Source organism: Xyrauchen texanus, chromosome 47 (assembly GCF_025860055.1).
Source record: "Xyrauchen texanus isolate HMW12.3.18 chromosome 47, RBS_HiC_50CHRs, whole genome shotgun sequence".
Lineage (NCBI taxonomy): Eukaryota > Metazoa > Chordata > Actinopteri > Cypriniformes > Catostomidae > Xyrauchen > Xyrauchen texanus.
The window spans coordinates 6565925-6593779 of NC_068322.1; the positions used below are offsets into that span (position 1 = coordinate 6565925).

Sequence of the window (27855 nt, forward strand, 5' to 3'; positions counted from 1 at the left end):
AATTTAAACTAATGTTTACCATTTAGATTAAGGTGTACTTGTGAATCGCTCAAAATAAGACCAGGAACATGTATAAAGGAAGTAAATAGGGTCACTTTTGATTCGATGTTGTCTCATCATGACTTTTGCTTACAGCACATTGTAAATATTGTGGAATTCTGTTTATGTATATTTGAGTCGTTGTTACCTGTGTGGGCTGCGGCCCTGGCTGGACATGCATCTGGGAGGTGGTCTGAACGATGGTGCTGGTAGGCTGTTGGGGAGTTTGCTGTTGGGCTATTGAGACACCAGGCTGGAATGTGGGCGCCTGCTGTGGAACAGCAGCCTGAAAGGAGAATAGCAGACCCACATGATCCACAAATATTTCACCTCTTCATATAATTCATGCTTAGGAGGAACTCTAGGAAAACCGTTAAGCCTAAAGCTAAAACTTAACTTGTATTGAACCCAGAACATTCCTTTTAAACACTGTAGACAGTAAATGAATTCAATTTCATTTACAAGCTTCCTTTTTAATGTCATTAAAACCTAATGTTTTATGTCACAAATGTTATATGCAATAATGAATTAAATGACAACGCAAGTGGGCAAGGCAAAGAGTACCAAAAAATAAAAGTGCATGTAAATATGAAGCAGTGAGGGAGAAAGAAGGGAAAGTGGCAGAGCTAGAGTGAGGGGAATGGTTTTTTTCTCTACCTGCGAAGGGAGTGCTTGGACGTAGTAACCTCCATACTATAAGAAACAAATACAACACAGTGTAAGAGAAAGCCATCGCTGCTGTTCACAGCTTTCACACGCAGGAGAGAACCAGAGAGATCCAAACAAAATAAAAAATAACTCAAACAGCCAAGAAGTGTGGTTTAAGGAGAGTGAGTGATGATTGGTTTTGGCCTTCATTGGCACTTCATTTATGCCAATGGAAAAGGGGACTGAGGACTCTGATTGGTCTGAGAGAGAAAGTCTTACCTGCTGAGGAGCAGGGACAGCCGGTGGCGTGCTGCAGGAAACCAGGGACCCAGGGACACTTGTGGACTGGGGAATAGGGACCTGAACCTGCTTCGATGAAGAGAATTGTGGAGGAAATATAGAGAAATGCACAGAGAGAAAGAGAGAGAGAGAGAGAGAGAGAGAGAGAGAGAGAGAGAGAGAGAGAGAGAGATGGCAGTGGTGGAAAGAGAAAAAAAGAAAGTCAAAACATGTTGGAGGCTAAAAAAAAAAAAAAAAAAACATACGACTTTCAAATATAGACCATTCATACACAAAACGTGAACACTGAGTAATAGTTACAAAACTCAGGTCATCATTTACTTTTGTGTATGCCTTGCACAATTAAATAACAAACAAACATCAGCTGTTAGCAGTGGAGTGAGTAGGCTTCATGCATGTGACTCTAGATGATTTTGCAGATTGGGTGAATGTTATAAAAGAGCCCAAGGAAGCAGGTTGTGTGTGGTGTTGTTTGTATATCCAAGTGTCTCCTAAAATAGATCTGAACTCTAACATGGCTTGATTTGACAATTTTTAACCTCACACAGAGGCTGGTCTCAATAGAAGTAACCCTTAGAAAGCAGCAAGTATACTTGTCCTTTAACTTGACAAGTATAATTGCTACACACGTAGATAATCTTACCTTGGCCTTATACTGAAGAATCTATTCATTATAAGCAAGAGGCTTAGAGAGCAGTAGGAAATAAGAGTACTTGGCAGATAAGAGGAATGAAAACAACAATGGTATAAAAGATAAAAAGAGAAAAGGTGTATAAAAGTGGGGTGGAGAATGGGACTGCAGGATGACACTGATAATGTCAGCCTTCTAAGGGTTAAAAGATGACCTCTCAGCCTGGTTATGTAGCTAAACCTTCTAAAAGTTGTCAATCATTTTTTTTAATTACATTTTTTGCTGGTACACTCCTTTTTTGAGGTTGAATAGTGACTGGTGTCCTTCACAGAGACTAAATTTAAGAACAAAAACCACTGAGAACCGTTTTAACCATTTCCAGCCAACTATAAAGTAGCAGCAGAACTAAAAAGGAGATGTTTAGATAAAATACAACAAAAAAAAATATTTGTTTTCTAGGAAACATTAAATGCAAGGTTAGAGGAACCTCAAAGTAACAAGCAAACCTGTCTAAACCCCCTGTTTGTGTTGTATATATATCTGTGTGCTTTGTCATACAAATCATCCATTTAATCTAGACTCTTTTACATATAAAGCTTATCTTCAAATCTATTAAAAATAGATCAGTAATCTTTCTGTAAAAATTTGGTTAATATCAATAAAAGAATACGTATGAGGCAAACAAAGAAAAAAAACCTTCAGATTTGTATGACATGTAGAGATATATAGTTTTACACAATATCTGTGCAAACACACATTTATCATATGCACCATTATATGAACATACACACAAAATAATACTTACAAAGACCATCTGAAATCGAAATCAAAATCAATAGAAATAAAATGGCAGCATACAGAAATGTCTCAATACAAGGGGATTTAAAAAGCAGGTTTATGCATGTTTAGCGCAGTGCACCTCTTGAACGCATACATTTTTCCTAAAGTATGGCTGGAGAGGGTTAAAACCACAAACACTGAACAAAAATCAGGTAACTGAGAGAGAGACAGGGAGTTCTGGGGAAAGGTGGACAAGAACGAATATTTCTAGGTACCAAGGCAGTGCCCTGATGGGACAGGGCAGGCTCGTGGTATGCGAGGTCTGGTTGAAGGGTTGTTTGCCAGGCCCAGTTACTGTGCAGAGCGTTGATGTGAGAGGACGGAACGCAGGTCGTTTCAGAAGGTGGAACAAACATAAACATTGGCTGACTGGGTGGATGTCCGTCACTGACGTTGCTCCCTCCGACTGCTTTGTAATAAGAAGTTTGTGGAATGGACTGAGCAGCTGAACAGTCCAGAGGTTGGTACAACTGATGAGGGGGAGGTGAATGGACCTCGCCAGCCTCAGAGGAGGTCATTGAGTCACTTGAAGGTTCAGGACTGTGGTCTTTATGTCCATGGATAAGCAAACTACCTGGGGGAAGGGGCAGCTCTGGGCTTACGTAGCTGTAGAGTTCTTCTGTGACAGGCTGCAATCGACTGCATATGCCTGGGTTACTGGCTGCTTCCTCCAAGTTAAGGTCCATGGAGCCACGGCGGGTTCTGTAAAGTCTGGACGCCAGCATGGCTGGGTCTGCTTGGAGTGTGTGCATATGGAATTCAAAGGCAGAACAAGGCTCGGCAGTTTGGGCTAAGACAGGTGGTGCAGAATGGGGAAACAAGTGGGACTGGTAGCCCGATTCAGCAGCAGCCACTGTTGGCTGTGCCACAGGGGTGGAACTAGGCACACTCATGGGAGGCAGTTGAGGGATGGGACTATGGGTCAAGTGCATGTGGCTCTGGACATGAGGGTGCAGGTAAGTTGACCCAGGTTGTGGTGGTGCCTCATAAGCCAAGCTGGCAGCAGCGGCAGCCTGCATCTGCTGATGGAAACTGATGTGGCTTAACTGATGTGGTGTCATAGGGTAGCCAGCATAGGCCATCGCTTCAAGATGGTCCATTAATGCAGCCTGGTTCAGGCTCAGCCTGCGGACTGCCTCCTCTTGCTCTGCCCTCATATCTTTGTATCCGTATGGAGAATCCGTCGGAGGCTGCAGATGCAGTGGCTCGGCCAATCTTTGAGTGGCTATTCCTTGCATCATGAACAAGGAGGGGTCAACGCCGGGTCCCATGGCTTCCATGCCGGAGAACGGGTGCAGACTACTGCCGTAGCTGCGGTGGTAGGTGGGCTGAAAGTGATGCGTGTGGGCCTCAAGGATGGAGGTACTCTTGCGCCGCTGCACGTTGAAAACTTTAGGCGGGCAAGACGGAGGGGGTGAGAAAGAGACAGGCCGCTCCAGGTTGGTAGGGAAAAACAGTGGGGGCTCGACCAGACCTGAGCCTCCTCCACTATACGGCTGACTCACTGACTGCGGCTGAAGTGACAACAACATACAGCATCTTTGTGAGGAATCAGAAAAACAGCTTTACAAATTCACAAAGCAAGAGAAAAAACAGAAAGAGAAAAGGTATATAAAAAGATGTCAAGATAGAAAACAGCATATTATATTCACCCATGAGGCAAAGATGGCCCCAGTGACAAAAGAATAAGTCAAGAGCCACAAAAATGCTTAACAAAAAGATTGTATAAACATAGACAGCAACAGATATTCAATTAAATACAGATGCTTCACAGGCTGCAGGGTCAAATAACCATTTCCTTTTGATTGCAGTTTTTTATGTGCTTGCACATAATGAATTTAATGTGAACACAGGGTTCCAGCTGAGTGTGCCAAGGTAAGAGGTACACAGGTCTCCAAAAGAGATTTTAACAAGCATCTACTTGCAACTAAGCTGTGTTGACACTATGATTTTGGACACAATTTTTCTGTCTAAGACAAATTATGGAGTACATAAAATATTTCTAGTAGTGCAAAATCAGTCTTTCATCGCTAAGTGTGACATGTTCACAGATGGCTGATTAATTGCTTTTGTGATTAATTATAGCCTCTAGGGAAGGTCTGGCAGTGTCAGAAATTCTTGCGTCGCAGTCATATGGTGTCTGCACCAACAAAGGCAAGATGAAATACAACACCAAGTTAACTTTGTCAGTTGGGACGACTGGGACCAATGTCTTAGCTACTATGTGCATTGAAATGTCACATAATGTGCCACAGCATACCCAAAATCTCACTGGAATCATTGTCTGACAAGCTAAAAAAACATATTACATAACAGCACATTAATTTTGTTGCACAACAGCAAATTTTTTAAAAATTGCATTACTCCTAACACACTGCCTTTTGCTAGCCTAAATCTAACACTCCTATAGAGCGGAGATCAACTAAACTGGGACGAGGAAGATTGAGAAACAGCTGCAGTGTGGGGGGCAGACAACAAAAATAGCTCTAACGTTAACATAGGGTGATATAATTTGGACCTATGACTACTATGACAGTAGGCCTCAATTCAATGTACTCTGAATTACATATTTTGATTTAAAGGAATGTTCCAGGTTCAATACAAGATAAGCTCGATCGACAGCATTTTTGGCATAATATTAAATACCACAAAAAAATTTTTGACTCGTCCCTCCAATTCTTTAAAAAAAGCTAAGATCTGGGTTACGGTGAGGCACTTACAATAGAGGTGAATGGGGCCAATCTGCAAACGATAAAAAACTCAATGTTTCAAAAGTATAGCTACAAGACAAACAATGTGTGTTAACATGACTTTAGTGTGATAAAATCATTGACTAACCTTTTCTGTGTAAAGATAAATACAATTTTATAACTTCATTGCCATGATGACGTAATGCCATAAACCCTAATACGACTGTAAAAATGACACTTTAAACCATTTTCAGCTCAAATACAACATGAGTTTTGATAGAAGAATTAATGTAGAGTAAGTGCTTTATTGACTTCACATTACTGCTTTTAAACCCTCCAAAAATTGGCCCCCTCCATTGTAAGTGCCTCACTGGAACCTCGATTTTAGCTTTTTTAAAGAAAAGGAGAAACAAGTCTAGATAGATTTTGTGCTAATCAACATTATGCCACAAATGCTGATTGAGCTTAACATGTATTGAACCCGGAAAATTCCTTCAATACAGCTGAACATGGACAATCAAGATGTGAAGATGCAATTTCACCTATTATATTGCAGTTTTTCTTTTGTTATCAAGAGTGTAAATATTCACTCTTACAACAACTTGATTATGATCCTTAACTAAAATCTGAAATTGTCACAATTTGGTTTATTTTCATTCAATTTGATTATTGGTCCAAAACTCTGGAAGATTGCTTGCCCTTTAAAATAATATATTCTTCAAAGATACCCAGCTATACCCAAGCCTAGCTCAACAGGAAGCCCCTGGTTCACTGGGAGACACTAACATACAGGACTGGCAAAGATTGTTGGGAGGCTAGCACAGTGGCGGGGTGGGGAAGAGTGCAGGGGCAGGACACTCTCCAGCACTTTGGACAGACATCTTGCAAACTTCTCCCCATCTGGCCTCCCCAGTCGGGTGAGAGCGGAGCTGATGGGACCGGAAGAGGGGTGAAGGGTGGCTTTGGAGGGCATGACAGAGGAAAGGTGGTAGAAAAGACCACAAATACAGACATGCTACGACTACAACGGCGGTGGAGAGGTGGAGGAGGCTGGAGGCGAAATAGGAACCGACTATTAACCACAATGGAACACAAATACCACAAAAAACAAATAACCAAAAGAAAACTATAATAACAAATATAATGTAAAAGAGCATATGAAAACACGGAAATCTACTATAAGCAATCTACAATGGATGTTGAGTGCAAAAATTTACATAACTCCTGATCTACAAAGATTGTGACTCTGATTATGAGTCTGTTGTCGAGTCATGAGAATATAATGAGCCTGTTTGAATTGATGACTCAACAATGAGATTTCAAAAGTGAAAAATAGTTTACAGTGACTAACAGTTTCTCAGTAACAAAACATTTATGATATAATATAATCACATGTGATAAAAGGCCAAACCCTGATTTATAAATCATGAATTGAGAACAGCTTTTATTTACAGATTGTGAGATTAAAGCACTGCTCATCTAACCTGATTCAAAACCTTTTAATTTCTGGAAAATGTATGTGGGCAAGGATGAATCTGATGCAATGACACTACTGAAGATGAAATCTGTCATTACCCAAACGATGTTCAGAAAGCTACAGCATTAACAGTTTACCCAGTAGATGTAACTGATACAAATCAAGGTTAGCAAAGTTCATGAAAACATTACAGGACATCAGTCCTTTGAAATGTTTTATGATGATGAAGAACAGCATATGTACAAAATATGTCCATAAAGATAAAAAAATAGCATATTAGGTATAAACACAGAACAAAAATAAACATAAAATAACAGTTATCAGTGCTGTGCAGGCTCCAGGTTTGACTTGAGTGTCACCATTTCATACATCAATTCATTTCAAGTCAAACAATTCAAGTGAGACAACGGTATTTGTAAACCTTTTATTTGTTTACTTTGGGAACAAAAAACATAGAAAGAAGTCCCAACAGGATAAAACTTGAAAAATGTATTTATAACCTTTGACACCAAAGTTAGGTGTGTGTGTTTGTAGAAAAACAAGTGTATCTGGCTTTATGGAAAATGGATGCAAACTAATTAAAAAGAAATGAGTGAGAAGAAAAGAAAAACGTATGGTGCTGTAGTGCTCTTTAAAAAAAGATTCACAGCTCTGTGGTTTGAGTGCCCAGGCTGTATGGACAGGACATAACAGCCTTGGCATTAGAGAGAAACAGGAAGTGATGGAGGCCTGCCAGTCTGCACAGCATGATACACTGCTACATGGCACTGCCTTGAAAAACTGAGGAAAATATTTTTGGGAGGAAAAAACAAAACAAAACACAAAACTAACAAAAAGTAGCACAAAATATGTGTAAAAAAATGCATAAAGGATGAAGAGGGAGTGCCAGCTCAAGTGCACATGGGAAGTGAGGATATACTTGGCCATCAAGAAAGAGAAATAGTGAACAAACTGAAGATCGCAGGCTGTTTTATAGGGTAGAGGCTTATGGTTTTGCTTTCCTTTGTCATGCATCATTCATTTAGTGTCATCAAACCGTCATCAAACTTCAGTTCCAAAGATAACACATGCAACCACAAAGATTTACATTTTAAAGTCAAACATCAGTACGTCAACCATTCATGATTCATTTGATTCACAAACAAGGCTACACAGAGTCTTGTGTCTTGTCTGGTGTCTACTTTAAGCAGGTTTGTGATGTGTTCCTACAATATGGAATCCATGAAAGGGGTGAAGGGCTTCTTGTAGTGTGCGCAAGGCTTAAAGGGATATTTTACCCAAAAATGAAAATTCTCTCATCGTTCACCAGACGTGTATAACGTGTTTTGCCTATATCTTCTGCAGAACACAAATTATGATTTTTAGAAGAATATTTCAGCACTGTAGGTCCATACAATGCAAGTGAATGGGTGCCAAAAACTTTTACGCTCCAAAAAGCAAAAAGGCATCATAAATGTAAACCACATGACTTCAGTGTTTTAATCCATATCTTCAGAAGTAATATGATAGGTGTGGGCGAGAAACAGATCAATATTTAAGACTTTATTTTACTTTTTGTGCTAGAAATTATTTTCCCTGCCCAGTAGGGGGCGATATGCATGAAGAATGTGAATCATTAAAAAAACAACAAGAATGTGAAAGTTAAAGTTGAGACTGAATAAGCAGGGAGCAGACATTTGAATAAAAATTACTTAAATATCGACCTGTTTTCCACCCACACCTATAATATCGCTTCTGAAGACGTTGATTTAACCACTGGTCTTATGAATTACTTTTATGCTGCCTTTATGTCCTTTTTCGACCTTCTGAGTTCTGGTTACTATTCACTTGAATTATATGGACCAAAAGAGATGAGAAAATCTTCTGCAGATGAAAGAAAGTCATGCACATCTGGATTGCCATAAGGGTGAGTAAATGATGAGATCATTTTCATTTTTGGGTGAACTATTCCTTTAAGTTATAAGTGCAAGGACCATCTCCATCAGTGGAAATCTACTTAGAGCTGCGTAGGCCTCATTTGCATCTAAAGGGAATATAAATCCCAGCTGCTTTCTGAACTTCAATAGCACTAAGCTTCAATTAATGTTCTTACAACATGTGTGATGCACTGGTCACTGTTTTGGCTGGAAAATTGCTACTGGACAGTTGTAATTTATTCATAGTGAAATTGGTCAGTAGGCGGACAGCTGCAAAACACAGCCTTGCGGGAGCAAACTAAGAATGCAATCACTGCAACCTACTAGATTAAACCTACAGCGATTATCTCAGTGAGGTGGTGAAAGACTCTTGCCATTGCAATGATTTATTATTTTGTGACTTACCATGGGCTGCTGGGGATATGCGGTGTGCTGTTGGGGAGCCTGAGAGGTGGGAGGGTAGGCACCCTGTCCAGGAACCTGCTGCAGTTGTGACGTTGCGGGTGAGCTATAAGACATGTTGAGCTGGCTGAGGTGAGGTTCTGAGAACACAGAAGAACCCTGACCACTGTCAAAAGTCCCATCAGCTGCTGGGGAGAGAAACAACTCTCGAAATTAAGCAGGAAAGGACAAATGAAAAGTTGTTCCAAAAGGCTTTCAAATAAAGCATGTCATTCCACCTTGAGGGTACTGAAGCTGCTGGTCTGCCTCGTGCTCCTCACATTCAGGCTGGACAAGGCCAGGTGTGAGGGGCTGGGATCCGCAATGACTCTGCACAGAACCTTGGGTTCCTGTAGAACTGGACACGTTTTTCAAAGACTCGCTGGACAGCTGCTTCTGTTCTTCCTCTTGTTTACGCTTCTCTTGCTCGGCTCGCACTTGCTGTCGTTGTTCGCGCTTGCGGCAGATCAGGGACACGCGGTCCCTGATGGCCTTGGCCATGGTTTTGTGGTCGCCCTCGCAAACATAGCCTGACTCAACCTGTATTATAACACAACATAGGTTATCATCTCAAAAGACATGTCCAGCATGAACAAACAGTGATTCATAGAAAAAAACCCACCATTTCCTGAGCCACATCTTCTGGAACATCCCTGCTAAGGTCAAAGGAGAACTCAATGGCTTCGTTGTCTTTGTATTTGCCTTTTAGTTTCTTGACGTCTTCAATGCGCAACCACAACTTGATGGCGATCATTTCGCCATCGTCTTCTTCGGCCAACTCCACTCGCACCCCAGTCTCCTCCTGGAAGAATGCATGGTTCAGAAGGTCCTTGATGGCGTATCTGTCAAGGAAAAAAAGCTAAATTTGTATTACAAGCAAACAAGGCTAGATATGTTAAATAAGTTTAATGAACTCATTTAAAGGCACAAGGTTAACAAACATTGGGGTTGGCCAAGATCGAAATAACCAGAGCAATCCAAAAGTCAATGAATGGGGTGTATTCAGCATGGATTAAGAAGCTAAGCAACAATTCAAATTATTGTGACCTGGAGGCCTTTTATTTAATTGTCTCATGATCAATTTGATGGGTTTCTGAGCCCAGATCTCTCCAGTCTGTCCTCATAAGGCGCTGCTGATACAGTTCTACTCAGCAGTCATTGAGTCTGTCCTGTGCACTTCAATAACTGTCTGGTTTGGTTCAGCTATGAAATTGGACATCAAAAGACTACAAAGGACAGTTCGGACTGCTGAGCTGGTTATTGGTTGCCCCCTGCCCTTCCTACAAGAACTGTAAACTTCCAGATTGGGGAAAAGGGCTGGAAAAATCACTCTGGACCCCACTCACCCAGCCCAATACCTTTTAGAACTGTTGCCTTCTGGCCGGCGCTACAGAGCACTGAGCGCCAGTACCATCAGGCACAGGAACAGTTTTTTTCCCTCAGGCTATCCATCTCATGAACAGTTAAAACTGACACATTGAGCAATAATTATGTGCAATACAGAGCTTAATCTATTTATATTTATCCAACATACCCTACCTCTTATGCGATACATTCCCTTGCATCTGTATATAACGGATTTGTATTTGTACAAATTCCTTGTATGTTTAAGCATACTTTGCAATAAAGCGCATTCTGATTCTGATTCGCAGTTGTATGACTATGTTGCGTCAAAGTCATAGAGACAAATTCCACGATTCCACTTCAAGGTTCCAAAGAGTTTTTCCTGGTCACAGTTGCCTTTAGATTGCTCATTGGGGAGATTTGTAATTCACTAATTTCTGTATCGTGAAAAACGATATCCAAATAAAACTGACAATCACTGTACATTTAAAAAGCACTGATGCATGACACCTGCAAGTACAGAAAAATAAATCTTAAGTGAAATCTTGTATGGTTACATCCAGGTCCTGTATTGCAGTATTTAAGCATTGTTAAACAGCTAGATATAGCAGACATCCACTTTTGTAATGTTTTATTAGTGAAACATGAGAGGTTTTCTCATCTTACGCTTACTGCACTTTTGGGATATTCTATTTAATATTTTTCATGTATTCAAGCAAAACTCAGAATTAAAGTAAAACTATTACTTTAATTAAGGACTTTCACAAAGTCTGTCTGTTAAAGCTCATGTTTTAGCTGAGGTGCGAGGACAGAGCAAATGTGAAAGTTCTCTCATTATTTACTCACCCTCATTATATCCCAGGTGTGCATGACTTTCTTTCTTCACCAGAACACATTTAAATAAAAACAAAAAAATATTTTCCTTAAAATGCAAGTGAATGATGATTTCTCTTTTGAAGCTCCAAAAATGACAGACAGTCAGCATAAAAGTCATCGATATAACTCCAGTGGTTAAATTAATGTATTCTAAAGTGATACAAATCACATTTGGTGCGGATGAACTTTTTAACTATAATCCAACACTTCACGAGAGGGTGGAGTCCAAATGGTCTCTTGTGTGACGTATTCGCATTGCCAATATACAGACGTAATTTCACGTTCTCCAATCTGTTGAGACATCCAGGATAAGCACACAAACGCACCACTGTGAATAAAGAAACAGATAAATACAGATCTAAGCCAAAACCGTGCTGCTTTTCTGACTGTGATGCATGTGCCTCAGTTCTCATGTGTTTCAAATGCCAATGCGATTACATCATGTGCATGTACCGCTGCCGACCGGAAGCATGATTTAGAGTTAAAAATAGTACTTAAATGTTTTTCTTTTTTGCACCAAAACCAATCCTGTTGCTTTAGAAGACATTCATTTAACAGCTGGTGTCGTATGGATGACATTTATGCTGACTATTTCAGAGCTTCAAAAGAGAAATCACCATCCACTTGCATTTTAAGGACCTACTGAGCTATTTTTCTATTTTTAGATATTTTTATATTTTTCTCTAAATGTGTTCTGATGAAGGAAAGCCATATGCATCTAGGATATCATGAGGGTGAGTAAATAATAAGAGAAATTTCATTTTTGGGTGAACTATCCCTTTAAGACTGTACTCTTTCTGTTGGTTGAGTGGCATTATAGCTCTGTTTCAGTGAAAGGCTGGTTGCTGGAATTGTTCCAGAACAGCATGTGGGAAAGAGCTTATCGGCAGGTACTGTGCACATTTCACATGGAGGACCATGCACCCAGAGCCTCCAATATACCGTAACATCAGCACAAGTTCCGCATATCTGTCGGCAGGCACATGCCACACACCTCAGAGAACTGAGGTATGACTAGATGAGTTCCATTAATACTATGTGGGTGTGTGGGCAGTGTATGTAATAGGCACATTACCTTTCATCTTTGTATTGACGAATACATCCCTCTATGATCTCTTTCACCTCTGGAAAGGCAACCTTGTCGAAACTGCCAGGTTTAACTCCCTGCAGGTTAAAAACATAAAAGAGCATTAGATCACCAAGTCTATCTTACCTTGAAAAGAAAAAAACTGCTTTGGAGCTCCACTGGGATTCAATAAAACTACATATTTTGCTTGATGTAGTATTTAAGTGGTATATTTGTGTATAGTTATTACTGCATGTCTATGGCAGTAAAAGACATAGACTAGATTTGAAGATTTTCTGAAGAAAACATTCCTATGCGGTTGTTAAGGTGTTTTGAATGGTTGCTAAAAAGGCCTGACATAGAATCTCTTTATAGATCAAGTCAATTCATTGATGTCCACACAGTAACAGCAATCAAGCAGCCAGCCAGCTCTTTGGTATATTACAAAATAAAAGGCTTTTTTCACCCTTAAACATTATTAAAATTCATACTTAATTCAGTTACCACTATAGGTCAAAAGTTAGTCACCTAAGGGTCAACCGATCACTTCAAGTTAGTCACACAAGGGTCACTTCAACAGACTTAATTATATTAACTCTCACCGTTTCAATATAAATTAGCTTTCAGAATGGATTTATAGCAATCTAACACCTAATCTTATAAGTGTCCAACAGATTAATAATTGAAAAACAACACACAAAACAACACAGTGACTTAACACAACTCCACCATGCAACAAAATCAATATTCTACAAATCCAGCTCACTAAACAAATAGATTCAAAATTAGATTCAATAAACTCAAAAAAATTTTTAATGGAAAATTACCTTTTCAAAATCATTCAGCATCAAATAGAGTTACATAGAGTTAGCCTGTCAAAACAACCATCAAAAGAGTGCAAGAAACTTACAAGTCAAGTCCTGGAACACAGTGTTGCCTTATGGAGTGGACTGCTTGAGCCATTTACCAAAATCCCACTGTCTCGACATTGCCTATTTATACAAGTCTGTAACCCCCCCCCCTCAAATTCCAGTGCCAAACAAAGTTAAAGATGATGGAGCATATAATAGAATTAAGTCAGAAAGGCAAAGTATTCCAATAAAAAGGTGATTTAAAAAGCTTGTTACGGATGTTTGGAGTGAATGGGTCCCTTAAAGCCAGATACATGCTGTTCCCTGCTCTCTTACCACTTAACAAAAGGAAGAAAATTAGAAGCAATTATTTAGTATTTTAACAAAGCATAGAAAGGAGGGCTCTTGGAACAGCTGGGGGTGTACATTAAAAAAAGGGAACAAAAACAATCCTGAACTTCATTCTCTGTCCATCTCCATAAGCAACAAAGTGTTACAATACATATGCATACTGAAGAAATGTATTGCGATTACTGCTCATGCTAAGACATTCAGAGTGATTTTTAAACATGTAAAAAGTCAAAAGAGCCATTCTAGATTGCTAGATAAGGCTTGGGTTGTTCAATGGGAAGACTATGCGATTTCACCTGCTTTATCATCCAGCCGGTAAAAATGTTAAGAATTATGGCTTCATGCCATAAAATAGTAATAGCAAAACTTCTCATCAACAGCAGCAGCGCAATCACCGAAAGTACTTGCATAGTGAAATAAATTTGACGTCATAGTTGACGACAAACCAATTATCCAATATATAAATGGGAACACTTTGTCAAACTGCAATGCTTTTCACCTTTGGATTACTGGATTTCTAAAGCCTGTTGGCTTTAATTTAATCACAACAACAAAGAAAGGGAACATCTGCATTGTGGTGAGCTTGCCAAAATACCTGCCCACCAGTGTGGCTTCAATTTCATAGACACTTTGGTAGAACGGTCAAGCCAAAACCACTCCATGCTGCTTTGAGATAAGAGACTGCTATTGCTTCGATAGAGAGAACAAATCTGGACGTTTCATCATATTTAATGCTCTAATTACACAGAGGACTCACAGAGGCTAAAATGGAAAAAGTCACACATCTGTCCGTGTGCGTAACCCTGGTACACTGAGTTTAAAATGTTTTCTGATTGCGTAAAGCTTAAATTGCTTCTCTCTACGAACTGTTGTGCCTGTGCGATTGAATTTCAAGAGATTAAAAAGCCTTCAGGCAGGGTGTGCGGCAGTTTTCCTGACAGGCAGATGGAGCCTGAGAGGCGATACCCAGGACATGGCCTGCACTTTAAGCCAGCAGGTGGAAATGGATAACCAATATGGCCACCACCAATCTCAGGAGTGCTGACAAATAGAAACAAGCACTCTATGCTGTACCACTATTTTGACTTAAATCTATACTCACTATTTTCACTCCAGAATCTCCCAGTCTGACTTTCTTCTTTTCTATGATACATTACACCACAGAGAATATGTTAGTAAAGCAGATTGAGACCACATCCATTTTCACGTGAAAACTCTGTTTACAGTTTCCAAACATCATCATTTTCTAAAGTATGCAGTAAAAGAGAAAGTTTTCGGAAGTCTTCATTTTTGGTAGATCAAAACAACGTTCTATAGTGGATTATAGGTGTAAATGTAGGAAAAACAATATGTTTTCAAATTAAAACGCATTTGTGAGGACATGGCTTGAGAAATGGCTTAGGTTTCTCTTCTTTAAATAGACTTCAGCAGGTAAATATACAGTGCATCCGGAAAGTATTCAAAGCCCTTCACTTTTTCCACATTTTGTTATGTTGCAACCTTATTCCAAAATGGATTCAATTCATTATTTTCCTCAAAATACTACAAACAATACCCCATAATGACAACGTGAAAGAAGTTTGTTTGAAATCTTAGCAAATGTTTAAAAATTTTTTTTTTAAAAATCACGTTACTTTCCGGATGCACTCTGTGTGTGTGTGTGTGTAATTATATACATATATATACACACACACTCACCTAAAGGATTATTAGGAACACCTGTTCAATTTCTCATTAATGCAATTATCTAATCAACCAATCACATGGCAGTTGCTTCAATGCATTTAGGGGTGTGGTCCTGGTCAAGACAATCTCCTGAACTCCAAACTGAATGGCAGAATGGGAAAGAAAGGTGATTTAAGTAATTTTGAGCGTGGCATGGTTGTTGGTGCCAGACGGGCCGGTCTGAGTATTTCACAATCTGCTCAGTTACTGGGATTTTCATGCACAACCATTTCTAGGGTTTACAAAGAATGGTGTGAAAAGGGAAAAACATCCAGTATGCGGCAGTCCTGTGGGCTGAACATGCCTTGTTGATGCTAGAGGTCAGAGGAGAATGGGCCGACTGATTCAAGCTGATAGAAGAGCAACTTTGCCTGAAATAACCACTCGCTACAACCGAGGTATGCAGCAAAGCATTTGTGAAGCCACAACACGCACAACCTTGAGGCGGATGGGCTACAACAGCAGAAGACCCCACCGGGTACCACTCATCTCCACTACAAATAGGAAAAAGAGGCTACAATTTGCAAGAGCTCACCAAAATTGGACAGTTGAAGACTGGAAAAATGTTGCCTGGTCTGATGAGTCTCGATTTCTGTTGAGACATTCAGATGGTAGAGTCAGAATTTGGCGTAAACAGAATGAGAACATGGATCCATCATGCCTTGTTACCACTGTGCAGGCTGGTGGTGGTGGTGGTGTAATGGTGTGGGGGATGTTTTCTTGGCACACTTTAGGCCCCTTAGTGCCAATTGGGCATCGTTTAAATGCCACGGCCTACCTGAGCATTGTTTCTGACCATGTCCATCCCTTTATGGCCACCATGTACCCATCCTCTGATGGCTATTTCCAGCAGGATAACGCACCATGTCACAAAGCTCGAATCATTTCAAATTGGTTTCTTGAACATGACAATGAGTTCACTGTACTAAAATGGCCCCCACAGTCACCAGATCTCAACCCAATAGAGCATCTTTGGGATGTGGTGGAACAGGAGCTTCGTGCCCTGGATGTGCATCCCACAAATCTCCATCAACTGCAAGATGCTATCCTATCAATATGGGCCAACATTTCTAAAGAATGCTTTCAGCACCTTGTTGAATCAATGCCACGTAGAATTAAGGCAGTTCTGAAGGCTAAAGGGGTCAAACACAGTATTAGTATGGTGTTCCTAATAATCCTTAAGGTGAGTGTATATATATATATATATATATATATATATATATATATATATATATATATATATATATATATATATATATATATATATATATATATATATATTCAGCAGTATATTTCATATAAAACAAATGTAAAAAAGGCTGTGAGGAAAAAGTAGGCCATACTGTCTTAAGAAATATTACATTTTCACATCCCATGTTTTTGACATTTCTGTCCACTGAAAATTTGTGGAAAGATGCATTTTCGAATATTCTGTCTGAGGAATGATTTGTGCCATGCACCGCAGTATGACACATATTGGGCTTAATTCATGCAACATGAGTGGGAGAAATATCTGTGTAAACCGTTCGTAAAACTCTTCTTACATAAATTGTCACATTCAATTTTGTGTCAAATTAAACATGGTGTCTACTCTGATTAAAGTCTTTTGACAACTTTTTGTGTGGGAGGATTTTTGGTAAAAGACTGGGTTGGTGAGAGAGACAAAGGTTATACCCTGAGGTAAGGCAGCCGGTAGGAAATATCAAAGATAGTCATCACCACCTTGGAGAAAACAACAATGGAATGTCAAAAGGTATTTAAGTAATCTAAGCAGCTCTAAACTGGTATTACACAGCGAGAATACTTTAATCTTTAAAGATAGAGACCATGAGTCACCATCAGGGATCCATACTGCTCCCTAATGATGAGCCCTTCACTGGCTTCCCAAAATTATTTGCCTAATCATATAGTATTTTCAAACTCCAGCATTATCATATCACCCAATTAACCTGAACGAGAATAAAAACACATGACTCCTTCCCCCCACCTCAACAAATAATGCCAAAGGCCATGAATGAAGGGTAAGATTGATTAAATGTTTAAAGTGGAACAACAGAACTGGCCTTTTCCACACTTCTAAAAATTGTCTCGGACTAATATATACCCTCATGGTCATGCACCACAATTGTTCTTTGACCAAAGAATTGTCCATCTATAAATGACCTTTAATTACGATTACATCACAATGGCTAAAAAAGACATGTAACATTTAAATCCAGGTGAATAGGAAAAAGATTAATTGTGGAATAATTAGAGTTCAAACAAGCTAAAATCTGTCAAATGTGAACTGAAACATCCGCATTAAAGCAGGAGCGAGCAATTGTTTGAGCAAAGAAACTGTCTTGGAACAGCAAACATATGACAAACCACAAGCTGATATCAGTACCAGCATTAAAGCTGATTTAATCAAAACATATTTTTAACATCATTGGATGCATCGGGAATAGGGTTCTAATAAAATATTAATGTACATATACAGTATAAAGTAGGAGGGAGGGAGGGAGAGATGGCTAGATAGATACAGATATATAGTATAGTATATACAGTGAATGTGTTTCGCTACTAACACGTGAAAACAATGAAGAAACATGGAGTGTGGCTCATCAAGTTACAATTTAAAGGCTGTTTTGAGTCTTTTTTTTTTCCTACCCTTTTCGCCCCAATTTGGAATGCCCAATTCTCAATCTCTAAGTCCTCATGGTGGCGTAGTGACTCACCTCAATCCAGGTGGCGGAGGACGAATCTCAGTTGCCTTGTTGAACGCATTACCAAAGAGATCTAGCACGTGTGGAAGCTTTACGCTATTCTCCACGACATTCACACACAACTCACCACGTGCCCCACCAAGAGCGAGAACCACATTATGGTGACCACGAAGAGGTTAACCCAACGTGACTCTACCCACCCTTGCAACCGGGTCAATTAGTTGCTTAGGAAGCCTGACTGGAGTCACTCAGTACGCCATGGATTATAACTTGCGACTCCAGGTGTGGTAGTCAGCTGATCAACCCAGGCCCCCCGAGTCTTTATGTATAAGGAGAAAGCGGTTTCAGGCTAATAAGACTATTAATAATTTGTAATGAATAATCTTATCTTTTGGAATTCCTCCAAGTTCAAAGATAAAAAGAGTAAATAATTAAATGAGGAAAACATACCTTGGTGAAGTATTTAATTCACTGTATTATCCAAAAAGAGGCATTACCACATGGACATTTTTCCATTTAATTTCCAGCAGTTATAACTATATTGCGATGTATTTCCTACACTGCTATAATGTGCATGAAAGCATATGGCCTTGGTCTTAAATCCAACCCTATTCGGGGAGTAATATTTAAAAAATATTGCATATTTGGTTGCCATAGTTGTGTGTTGCTTGCATAATCATATATATAGTAAGACACCTCCAGCCATGCATAGATTTTAGTGTGTGGATTACAGAATGTGCTTCTTATATTGAATAATTTCATGAGTTTGAGGAATATATGGGTGTGACGACAGAAAGGAGAGCTGGTGAAGATGAAAGCAGGAGGAGAGAAAGATACCCAAAATGCTGCTTAGAATGCAGATAAAAAAAGAGGTTTGGAAGGTGTGAAAGAGGGATATAGAGACAGCAGAATTGTGTGTGAAGAGTACCAAGGGTAGTATTGTTAACGAAAATTAGTAATTAATATAAAACTATGAATGTGCACACTAAAACTATAAATGTGCAATAGAACTCAACAAAAACTCAATTACATAGAAAATGACTTCAGCTTTTGTATTTTCAATCAGTGTTCTCCCAAGCCTAAGAGCCATCATATAACTGACATGAAAAGCAACAAACCACAATATGCTTGTCGCATTTTTGTGTCATTATTGGTAGATGGAACAATTGTTGTGTTGTGTAATAAGGATTAAACTGAAAACTAATACTGAAACATGAAAAATATTTAACAAAAAAATAAAACTGTTTGAATTTTTTTTTTCCAAACTGTAATAAATCTGAAGGGTACTCACACTGGTGACTCGACGATAGATTTGAGCGGGGTTCTGACACTCAGAGTACGGGTACTCAGAGGTAGCCATCTCTAGCATGCACATTCCGAAGGCGTACACATCCACGGACTCGTCATACTTTTCCTCGTACATCTCAGGTGCCATGAACTCTGGGGTACCTTAAATCAAAAGAACCATTCAGAACTCTCAGTTCCTGAGATCTCTACTCACCCCAGCAGGGCCGGGGAGAGGAAGGGAGAGAAGATGAGGAGAACTGCTCTGGTGCTCCATAACTGCCCTGAGAGGAGAGAAAGAGGGGGAGCAAAAGATATGGAGAAAAGGAAAAATAAAAAACAAAAATAAAACAAAAAACAGAGGAAGGGGAAAGACTGGTCTCAGTTATTTAGCAGTGAAAGAATCCACAGTTTTTCTCTGCAAGGCCTTTAGATTTTATATTTAAATGGGTCAGACTAGTGCACAAAGCAGCCAGACATGGCTGGAATTTCAATGCAGTGACTGCAAACAGTGGGTTGTTTTAAGGCAGATTCACGTGTATTGGTGCAGTGAAGGTTACTTTAAGAGCTGAATGTGATGGGCTTTTCAAAACCATGTTTAACTTTACAACACGTTAAATGCGATCTGGACAGCGGTGGGCGACTAGCTATGGAACTCGATCTATGTCAACAGCACAGTTATGGAAAACACATAAAGAACTCACCTTTCTACAAGCCTGTTATAAGAGAAGGTTAAGCAGGTTACAGCACAGAGCAAGCCCATAGCTAGTGAGCAATTATTCATGTTGTGCACTAGCTTGTGTAAAAAAGGCCTTGCACAGAAAAACATGCTAAAAAAGATTCATATATGAAATATTTCCTTTTTGGGGTAGGTTGCTTATTGACTTACCACTTATTCGAGAGCCTTTTTTTTTTTTTTAGCATACTTACTGTCTGAACTGCAGGACATTAAATAATCCATACAGTGGAGTGAGACCAGCTGAGATTAAAGCCCTACAGTTTAAGGGAAACAATTCTCAAAAACCGGAAACAATTAAAACAAAAAATGGAAATTATAATTTTGAGGAAACAGAGAAAAGGGATCCAGAAAGAAATGTATCACAATAGCTAAACCATCTGAAAAGAGGGGAAACAAAAAAATCTGATGAGGTGATCAGGAATACCTTAGGGAAAATGTGTTAGACATTATTGACAGCAAGAGAATCTCAAGGCTTTTAATAAAAACAGATCACAGATTCCAAGACAAAGTGTAATTCCATTAATGCCGCATGTGAAAAATCTTCCCGTAGCTGACTCAATGACAAAGTGTTATCCAATGTGGGGCTTCATTGGTATTCTAAAAGCCCTAAAATACACTTAGGTTTATGGAAACTTAAAGTGTTTTCACCTGTTGCATTTATGTGCCAATTAGTTGTTAGCTGCTCTGATTACTGGTTTCAGGTGGGAAACAGCAGGATCTAAAAGGTGTTCCCCAAGTTTACAAGAAGTTCTCTGGTTTTCCCCCGTCTCCACCCTAAATTAAATCGGAGCTCTTGTCTGCCTTGAAATCTGTGGTCTAAGGTGAACTGTGTAGTTTAGACTCACAGCTAAAGCATGCCTTAAATATCTGAGCATAACTGATTTCCCAAGCCCCACCTTCCCAATTTCACCTGAAAAATGCATCATCAAAAAGACAAGCAGTGACAAGAAACATATTTTTGATTGTATACACCATGGTGAATTGATTGGAAGGTGGGGAAATAAAAAAAAGAGTGAGTTGGGTCATACCTATGACACTCTTAGCGAATGAGGAACGCTTGAGGGTGGCCAAGCCGAGATCACCGATCTTAACAGAGCCGGTGGGACCAGTGATAAAGATGTTGTCGCACTTAAGGTCCCGGTGGATGATGGGAGGGCCTCTGGTGTGCAGGAAGTGCAGGCCTTTCAGGATCTGTCGGCACCAACTCCGTAACACCTTTATCTTCATTACCTTGAACCGCTTCAGATACCTGAGCGCAAAGAGATTAGTAAAGATTAGACTGCGCCGTTAAGACAGCAACATTGAGGACTTATCGCCATTTTTCTTTATTAACTGAGCAACTTTGTATTTCAATCAATCAACCTTGATTGTTTGTTCAAGGCCTTGATGGAGTAACAGCAAACTGTTGTAACAATGGGAGAGGAAAGAGGTGTCTATGGTTTGGCTTAGAGGTACAATCCTGGATGGATGATTTCAACCATTTTTGGATATATTGACTGAAACCAGAGCGAATTTACGAGCACAAAAACAACAGAATGAGGTGTCAGTTCTGTCTACATCCGAATCATGGCAAATTACTGTAAATGATTACATGATGATGGGTCTGAGGCAGTAACCAAAAATTTTAATTGCGTAAAGCAATTCTTTGTTACAAAGAATAGTTGCGCTCTCTTCTAACAGATAAAGTATGCACCGGGTAAGTGAGAGTTCAACAGCATGTGATGAGGGTGGTATACCCAGCACTTTCATTAGATTAGCTAGCCCTAATCAAATCTTTTGGAGCAAAGCCACAGCCAGGCTTTAGCCTTGTAATCCTCATTACAACAATCTACTCAGTTGAGGCACCAAGACAGGGGTAGCTGGGTAACCATTATATCATAATGCCCTAAGTGAGATGGAAGATGTACACAAGACCACATGGAAAACAAAAACATGAACTCATACAGTATACAACTCATGGAAAAGAAGCAAAATTGACTCATATGAAATGGGATGTGACTTCTACTTTAGTCTGGTGGACTTTGTCAGCTCCTCTCAGCCACCTAACTTGTTTGTCTTGAGGAGAATCAAATAAGACAGTGCTATCCTGAAGAAACAACGGTTTACAGAGAGGGTCGCCATCTGGATGACCATAGATGTGACTGGCATGCACTTAGAAGTTGAATTCGAGTTTCCTGTATTTCTACCATTTGTGAAAAGAAAGAAAGAAAATTCACCTCTTCTTAACAGATAACAGAATTGGTTGAATAATCTTGGTTCATCAAGAAAAACATCCTTAGGCTTGGGCTGGGTTCTGCAGATTAATGGTATCCCGGCTGTGCAACAGAGATATAGTCTTGTGTATTTTTGTGTAAACAGATTAGCTGTGTAGTTTGCTTAAAAAGAGCTACGAGTCTCACTTCGCCCAACAGGTGGAGATGGGTGGTGGTACAGGGCGGCTTTGATGGAGTGTGGCAGCTGAATGACAGGTGGGAACAAAGCCAAGGGTAAGTCCCAGGGCGATATGCAAGAGTGCAACAAAGCCTGATTCAAAACTTTCTCATCACTCAACACACCTCACAGTTCCAAGAGGGCCCCAACAGCCTGTTCTTTAGCTATACCAACAACACTCTCTACAATTTTCCGAACATAAAACACTCTTAATTTAAAATAGTCAAAAGGAGTCTTTGAATGGAAACAAAATACGCAAACAAATACACAATAAATAACAGCAAAAGCACATTTTTCTGTTGGATAACCATAAGAATAACTGAAAACACCTGCAACACTTTTATATGATATTTATTGTTTATTATTGCATGGTAAAGAAAACAATGATTAGGCATGCCCTGGCTCAGTCTCTGAGATGCTGCATTTCTACTCTTAAACTGTTTATCTTTGTGGTGGAGGACCATTCATGCAAAACACCACACATTGCTTGCATGCCAGTGGCCGACGAACACAAAGCAAATCTGACAAAGCCACCGTTTCTCATTCTTCCTTTTCTTGCTCATCTTCCCATGTTTCCTTCTCTTACTCTCTCTTCTGGCTGTTACGGTGGTGTTACTATTGTTGTGAGCTTTGTGACAGAAGATTATTTATGCGTGACAGAGGCTCTGAGGATGACAAATCTTGGTGAGGGCTCATGCTTTTAGCATGTGTGGCCTGGGCGACTTCAACAAACGCATGACCACAAATGATAATCAAAATTCATAAATGTTCCCATCTTAAATGCCCAACCCAGATTTGTAATAAACAATTTGTCCGTATACTGCCGGTTTACTTATACATTATCTATGTGAGGTCTTATTGTGCACAATTTATCAGTTTTTTGGTCCAATATTTTTTCCCCACAATTATTCATCTAAATGTAATAACTTCAAAAGCCTTCCCTTCTGATGTAATCACAGGCTTGAGGGAGGGTAAAATAATTTTAACCAGTAATATAACTTTGATAATATAACTTGATAAAATCAAGTCCCACCATTATTTTTTGCAGAAACTCCAATTTCACTTGCATAAATGTCACATTGCAAAAACGTTAATGCATTGTGAGAGCAGTGGTTGCCTATACTCTCCATATTGTCAGTATGTTTGTCTATGTGGGTGTGTGTCAGAACCCACACATCCACAGGAGGGGGCAACTGTTCCAGTGAGTGTTCTCACTGCAGTTCCAGCATCTGGTCAGGGGGTAGGACTCATTCTGCTTGTCTCACATGATGGGGACATGCCACTCTTCCCCTGTGATCACTCGAGTAACAGTTCTAAATCAATCATTCTATTGTGATTGTGTGTTTTGTAACAGATAATCACAGCCGCTGTGGATGGTCTGCTGATTGTTAATGGATATTGTGAAAAGCATGTTTGAAAGTGAGTAATTTCAAGCAAGCACCTCAACCAAATTTGTACATATAGAGTGTAAGTACTTAATTTTTATTGCACAATACTTAATTATGTAAAAATAGTGACAAGAACACTAATGTAAAGTGTGACCAAATCTTGCTTTCGATAATATGATACAAGACTGGTGTGAATGCTCTTTACTCACGTTTTTAGGGTACCTGATGTCATGAGTTCCGTCACCAGCACGATGCACTTGCGTCCTTTGGACGGCGACTCCCATGAGTCATAGAAGCGCACAATGTTTGGATGCTGCAGCCCTTTCAACATGCCTGCCTCCTCTTTAAACCGCTGACGCTCTGATTTTGACAACTTTCGGTCCTGTGAGGTCAAGAGAAAAAATACAAAGACTTTTAGTCACTTAAATAATGAATATGAATAGAATTGGATGGAATCCATATTTCATGCAATTTATTGGATTTTAATAGGTTCAGAACTGATTACACTGAACAGTTAGTGTGGCATTAGTATTAAAGATGTGCTTTAAATTTGCTCTAATGACTTCATATAAACCACAGTGGCTCACGGGGCAAGTGGAAGGAGTCCACTCAACTTTAAAAATGTAATGCAATGCCAGATTCCTGCTGGACCTTCCAAAAGATTCCCCATAGACAAAGCTTACATAAAGCAAAGAAGGCAAAGACTTATCAACTTGAAAAGAGAGAGGTCCACTTATCCTACTACTTAATCCCAGTAAAGACCACACACACAAACACACACAATGCACTTACAGTATCTCACAAAAGTGAGTACACCCCTCACATTTTTTTTTATATTTGATTATACCTTTTCATGTGACAACACTGAAGAAATGACACTTTGCTACAATGTAAAGTAGTGAGTGTACAGCTTGTATAACAGTGTAAATTTGCTGTCCCCTCAAAATAGGAAATAGACGTATGAGTGCTGCCAGCATTGCTGCAAAGGTTGAAGGGGTGGGGGGGTCAGCCTGTCAGTGCTCAGACCATACGCCGCACACTGCATCAAATTGGTCTGCATGGCAGTCCAATAGAAGGAACCCTCTTCTAAAGATGATGCACAAGAAAGCCCGCAAACAGTTTGCTGAAGACAAGCAGACTAAGGACATGGATTACTGGAACCATGTCCTGTGATCTGATGAGACCAAGATAAACTTATTTGGTTCAGTTGGTGTCAAGCGTGTGTGGCGGAAACCAGGTGAGGAGTACAAAGACAAGTGTGTCTAGCCTACAGTCAAGCATGGTGGTGGGTGTGTCATGGTCTGGGGCTGCATGAGTGCTGCCGGCACTAGGAAGCTACAGTTCATTGAGGGAACCATAAATGCCAACATGTACTGTGACATACTGAAGCAGAGCATGATCCCCTCCCTTCGGAGGGGACGCAGGGCAGTATTCCAGCATGATAACGACCCCAAACACACCTCCAAGACAACCACTGCCTTGCTAAAGAAGCGGGTGAAGGTGATAGATTGGCCAAGACCAAAACCCTATTGAGCATCTGTGGGGCATCCTCAAATGGAAGGTGGAGGAGCACAAGGTCTCTAACATCCACCAGCTCTGAGATATCGTCATGGAGGAGTGGAAGAGGACTCCAGTGGCAACATGTGAAGCTCTGGTGAACTCCATGCCCAAGAGGGTTAAAGCAGTGCTGGAAAATAATGGTGGCCACACAAAATATTGACACTTTGGGCCCAATTTGGACATTTTCACTTAGGGGTGTACTCACTTTTGTTGCCAGCGGTTTTGACATTAATGGCTGTGTGTTGAGTTATTTTGAGGGGACAGCAAATTTACACTGTTATACAAGCTATACACTCACTACTCACAATGTAGCAAAGTGTCATTTTTTTTTTGCTTGACCTGTCCAATCAAAATGTTTCAAAACAGCAGTAGTTTTTGGGTAGAATGCACCCCCCCGTGCATGACGGTATTCAATGTTATGCGAGTCATGGCGTATACGTTAAGCCAAACTTCTTTATACGTTATGCCATACTTCTTTTCCGGTCAGGCGAGTATTTATCAGCAGTTTAAACAGTATGCACAAGCCTGATCATTAATCACTATTATGACTCCCACAGCAACTGACATTGCAGTTTAAATTCATCTGACACTTTGTGGAAAGATAAAAAAAAGTGGCCTACTTTTATACAGCCCCTGGCCTAAATCATATGCATTTTGTGACTGCTAATTCCATTCTGTGAAATAGTTGCCCTGCATATCTGGTAGCAAAATGCATTGCGCATTATATAAAAACTACATTTCTGTGCATGTGAACATCTATAGATTCACTGACTATCAGCAGCCAGTCTACTAGGTATCAGTTTCACTGTCTGGTCATTGATGTGCTGCTTTTCTAGAATGCTGACGGCAGCATTCTATCGCCACATTAATGCAGACACAGTCATTCATTTCCCAAATGCACTAACAACTGTACTAGCAAAAGGCATCTGCAACCCATTAAGTACCACTAATCCCAAAGGACAGTAGAGAGAGAGAGAGAGAGAGAGAGAGAGAGAGAGAGAGAGAGAGACAAATGGAGATTCAGCCTTAGATTGGGAGAAAAGAGTGTAAACACTATTGACTGGTCTAAGTGCAATGGGAGTAGAAAGGAAGCATGAAAGGGAAGGTAAATCAAATTGTGAAAAACATGGTCGAACTTGGAAGTATAGCTCAGGTTACAGGAGAGAGTAAAAGGCACTCAGAATTTAAGGAATATTCCAGGATCAATACACGATAAGCTCAATCGACCGCATTTGTGGCAAAATGTTGATTACCACAAAAATTTATTTCGACTTGTCGCTACTTTTCTATAAAAAAAGAAAATCTGGGTTAGCAAATCACTTATGATAGAAGTAAATGGGGACAATCTGCAATTGCTCCAAAATTTGCTTTTTCAAAACAATAGCTAAAAGACATAAGCAATATGTATGTTAAAATGATTACACTGAAATGGACTATTAATCAAATTAAAATCGTGACATGTCCTAGTGTGATTTATTAAACCTGCTGAATGCTGCAATCTAGAGTGGATGAGCCGTGTACTGTATAAATCCTACCGCTCATACACTGGAAACTCCACAGACATTGACAATCATTCACGTTGTATCTGATGAGAAAGCAGGGCACCAATCCACTGTAAAGCGTGTATTACAAGTAGACTATATATTTATATAATTAAATCACATCATTTGCGCTTTTATTTCAACTAGGCTAAACTTTATTTATATAGCATTTAAAATGGAGTTGACAAAAGTGCTTCACAGTAATACAATTTTAATCATACCATTTAAAAAAATAACATATACACAAACACCAGTAAACTAAAATACAAACACTACAAAACTATGTCCTATGTTTAATTTGTCAGACTCAAATGCCAGTGTAAAGAGATGAGATTTCATCTCACTGGGCTGTCTCAAACTGTTTATCCGGAAAAGTGAAGCTTCCAGCAATAAAAAACACATCATAATACAAGCACGATTCATAATAAAAGCTAGATGCCTGAAATGGAAGATTATGGTAGTAATAATAATAATAATATTAATAATAATAATAATAAGAAGAAGAAGAAGAAGAAAAATAAGAAGAATTAAGCAATATATCACAAGCAAGACTGCTATTAAATAAAAGTTTGGCCAAAAAAATGCATTGACCTATTGATAAGTAAGAATTAATTAATTAGGCACCATTTTGATGATGAAATTAAATTTAAATTTAAAACATTGAGTTCTGGAATATAAAAATTATTATTAAAAATAACTAAACTGGTGTGTTCAATAGCACATTATCATATTAGCATACTTTTGCTGTGGTACCAAAATTGGTATTGAGAACCGTGAAATTGCACTGGTATGGTACAGGCTACTGAAATTTTGGTACTGTGACAACACTAGCCTATATTAGAAATTTTAAGTTTCAAATTCTTTCAAAAACCTACAAATCTTTCAAACTTTAGAACGGTAGTACGTGGGTGTAAAAAAAAAGTGCAAATATGAACCCCCCCCTTCCCAACCCCCTTATCTACTCGCTAACTCGCAGGCAAACACGTCAGCTTTTATCTCTATCTCTGCTTAGC

At 39.5% G+C, this 27855-nt stretch overlaps 1 protein-coding gene across 1 annotated transcript in view; it reads right to left on the bottom strand.

Annotated features, from left to right (window-relative positions):
* LOC127638897 (serine/threonine-protein kinase WNK1-like) overlaps nucleotides 1–27855 on the bottom strand; it is an 87010-nt gene that overhangs the window by 24536 nt on the left and 34619 nt on the right. The window contains exons 3-13 of the mRNA XM_052120630.1: nucleotides 23951–24123; nucleotides 20952–21172; nucleotides 19192–19349; nucleotides 12278–12366; nucleotides 9605–9824; nucleotides 9222–9522; nucleotides 8947–9131; nucleotides 2674–3972; nucleotides 967–1056; nucleotides 697–732; nucleotides 188–325 (exon numbers count right to left, since the gene is read on the bottom strand). Coding sequence (XP_051976590.1) covers nucleotides 188–325; nucleotides 697–732; nucleotides 967–1056; nucleotides 2674–3972; nucleotides 8947–9131; nucleotides 9222–9522; nucleotides 9605–9824; nucleotides 12278–12366; nucleotides 19192–19349; nucleotides 20952–21172; nucleotides 23951–24123 — 2910 coding nt within the window. The remainder of the gene's footprint in view (nucleotides 1–187; nucleotides 326–696; nucleotides 733–966; nucleotides 1057–2673; nucleotides 3973–8946; nucleotides 9132–9221; nucleotides 9523–9604; nucleotides 9825–12277; nucleotides 12367–19191; nucleotides 19350–20951; nucleotides 21173–23950; nucleotides 24124–27855) is intronic.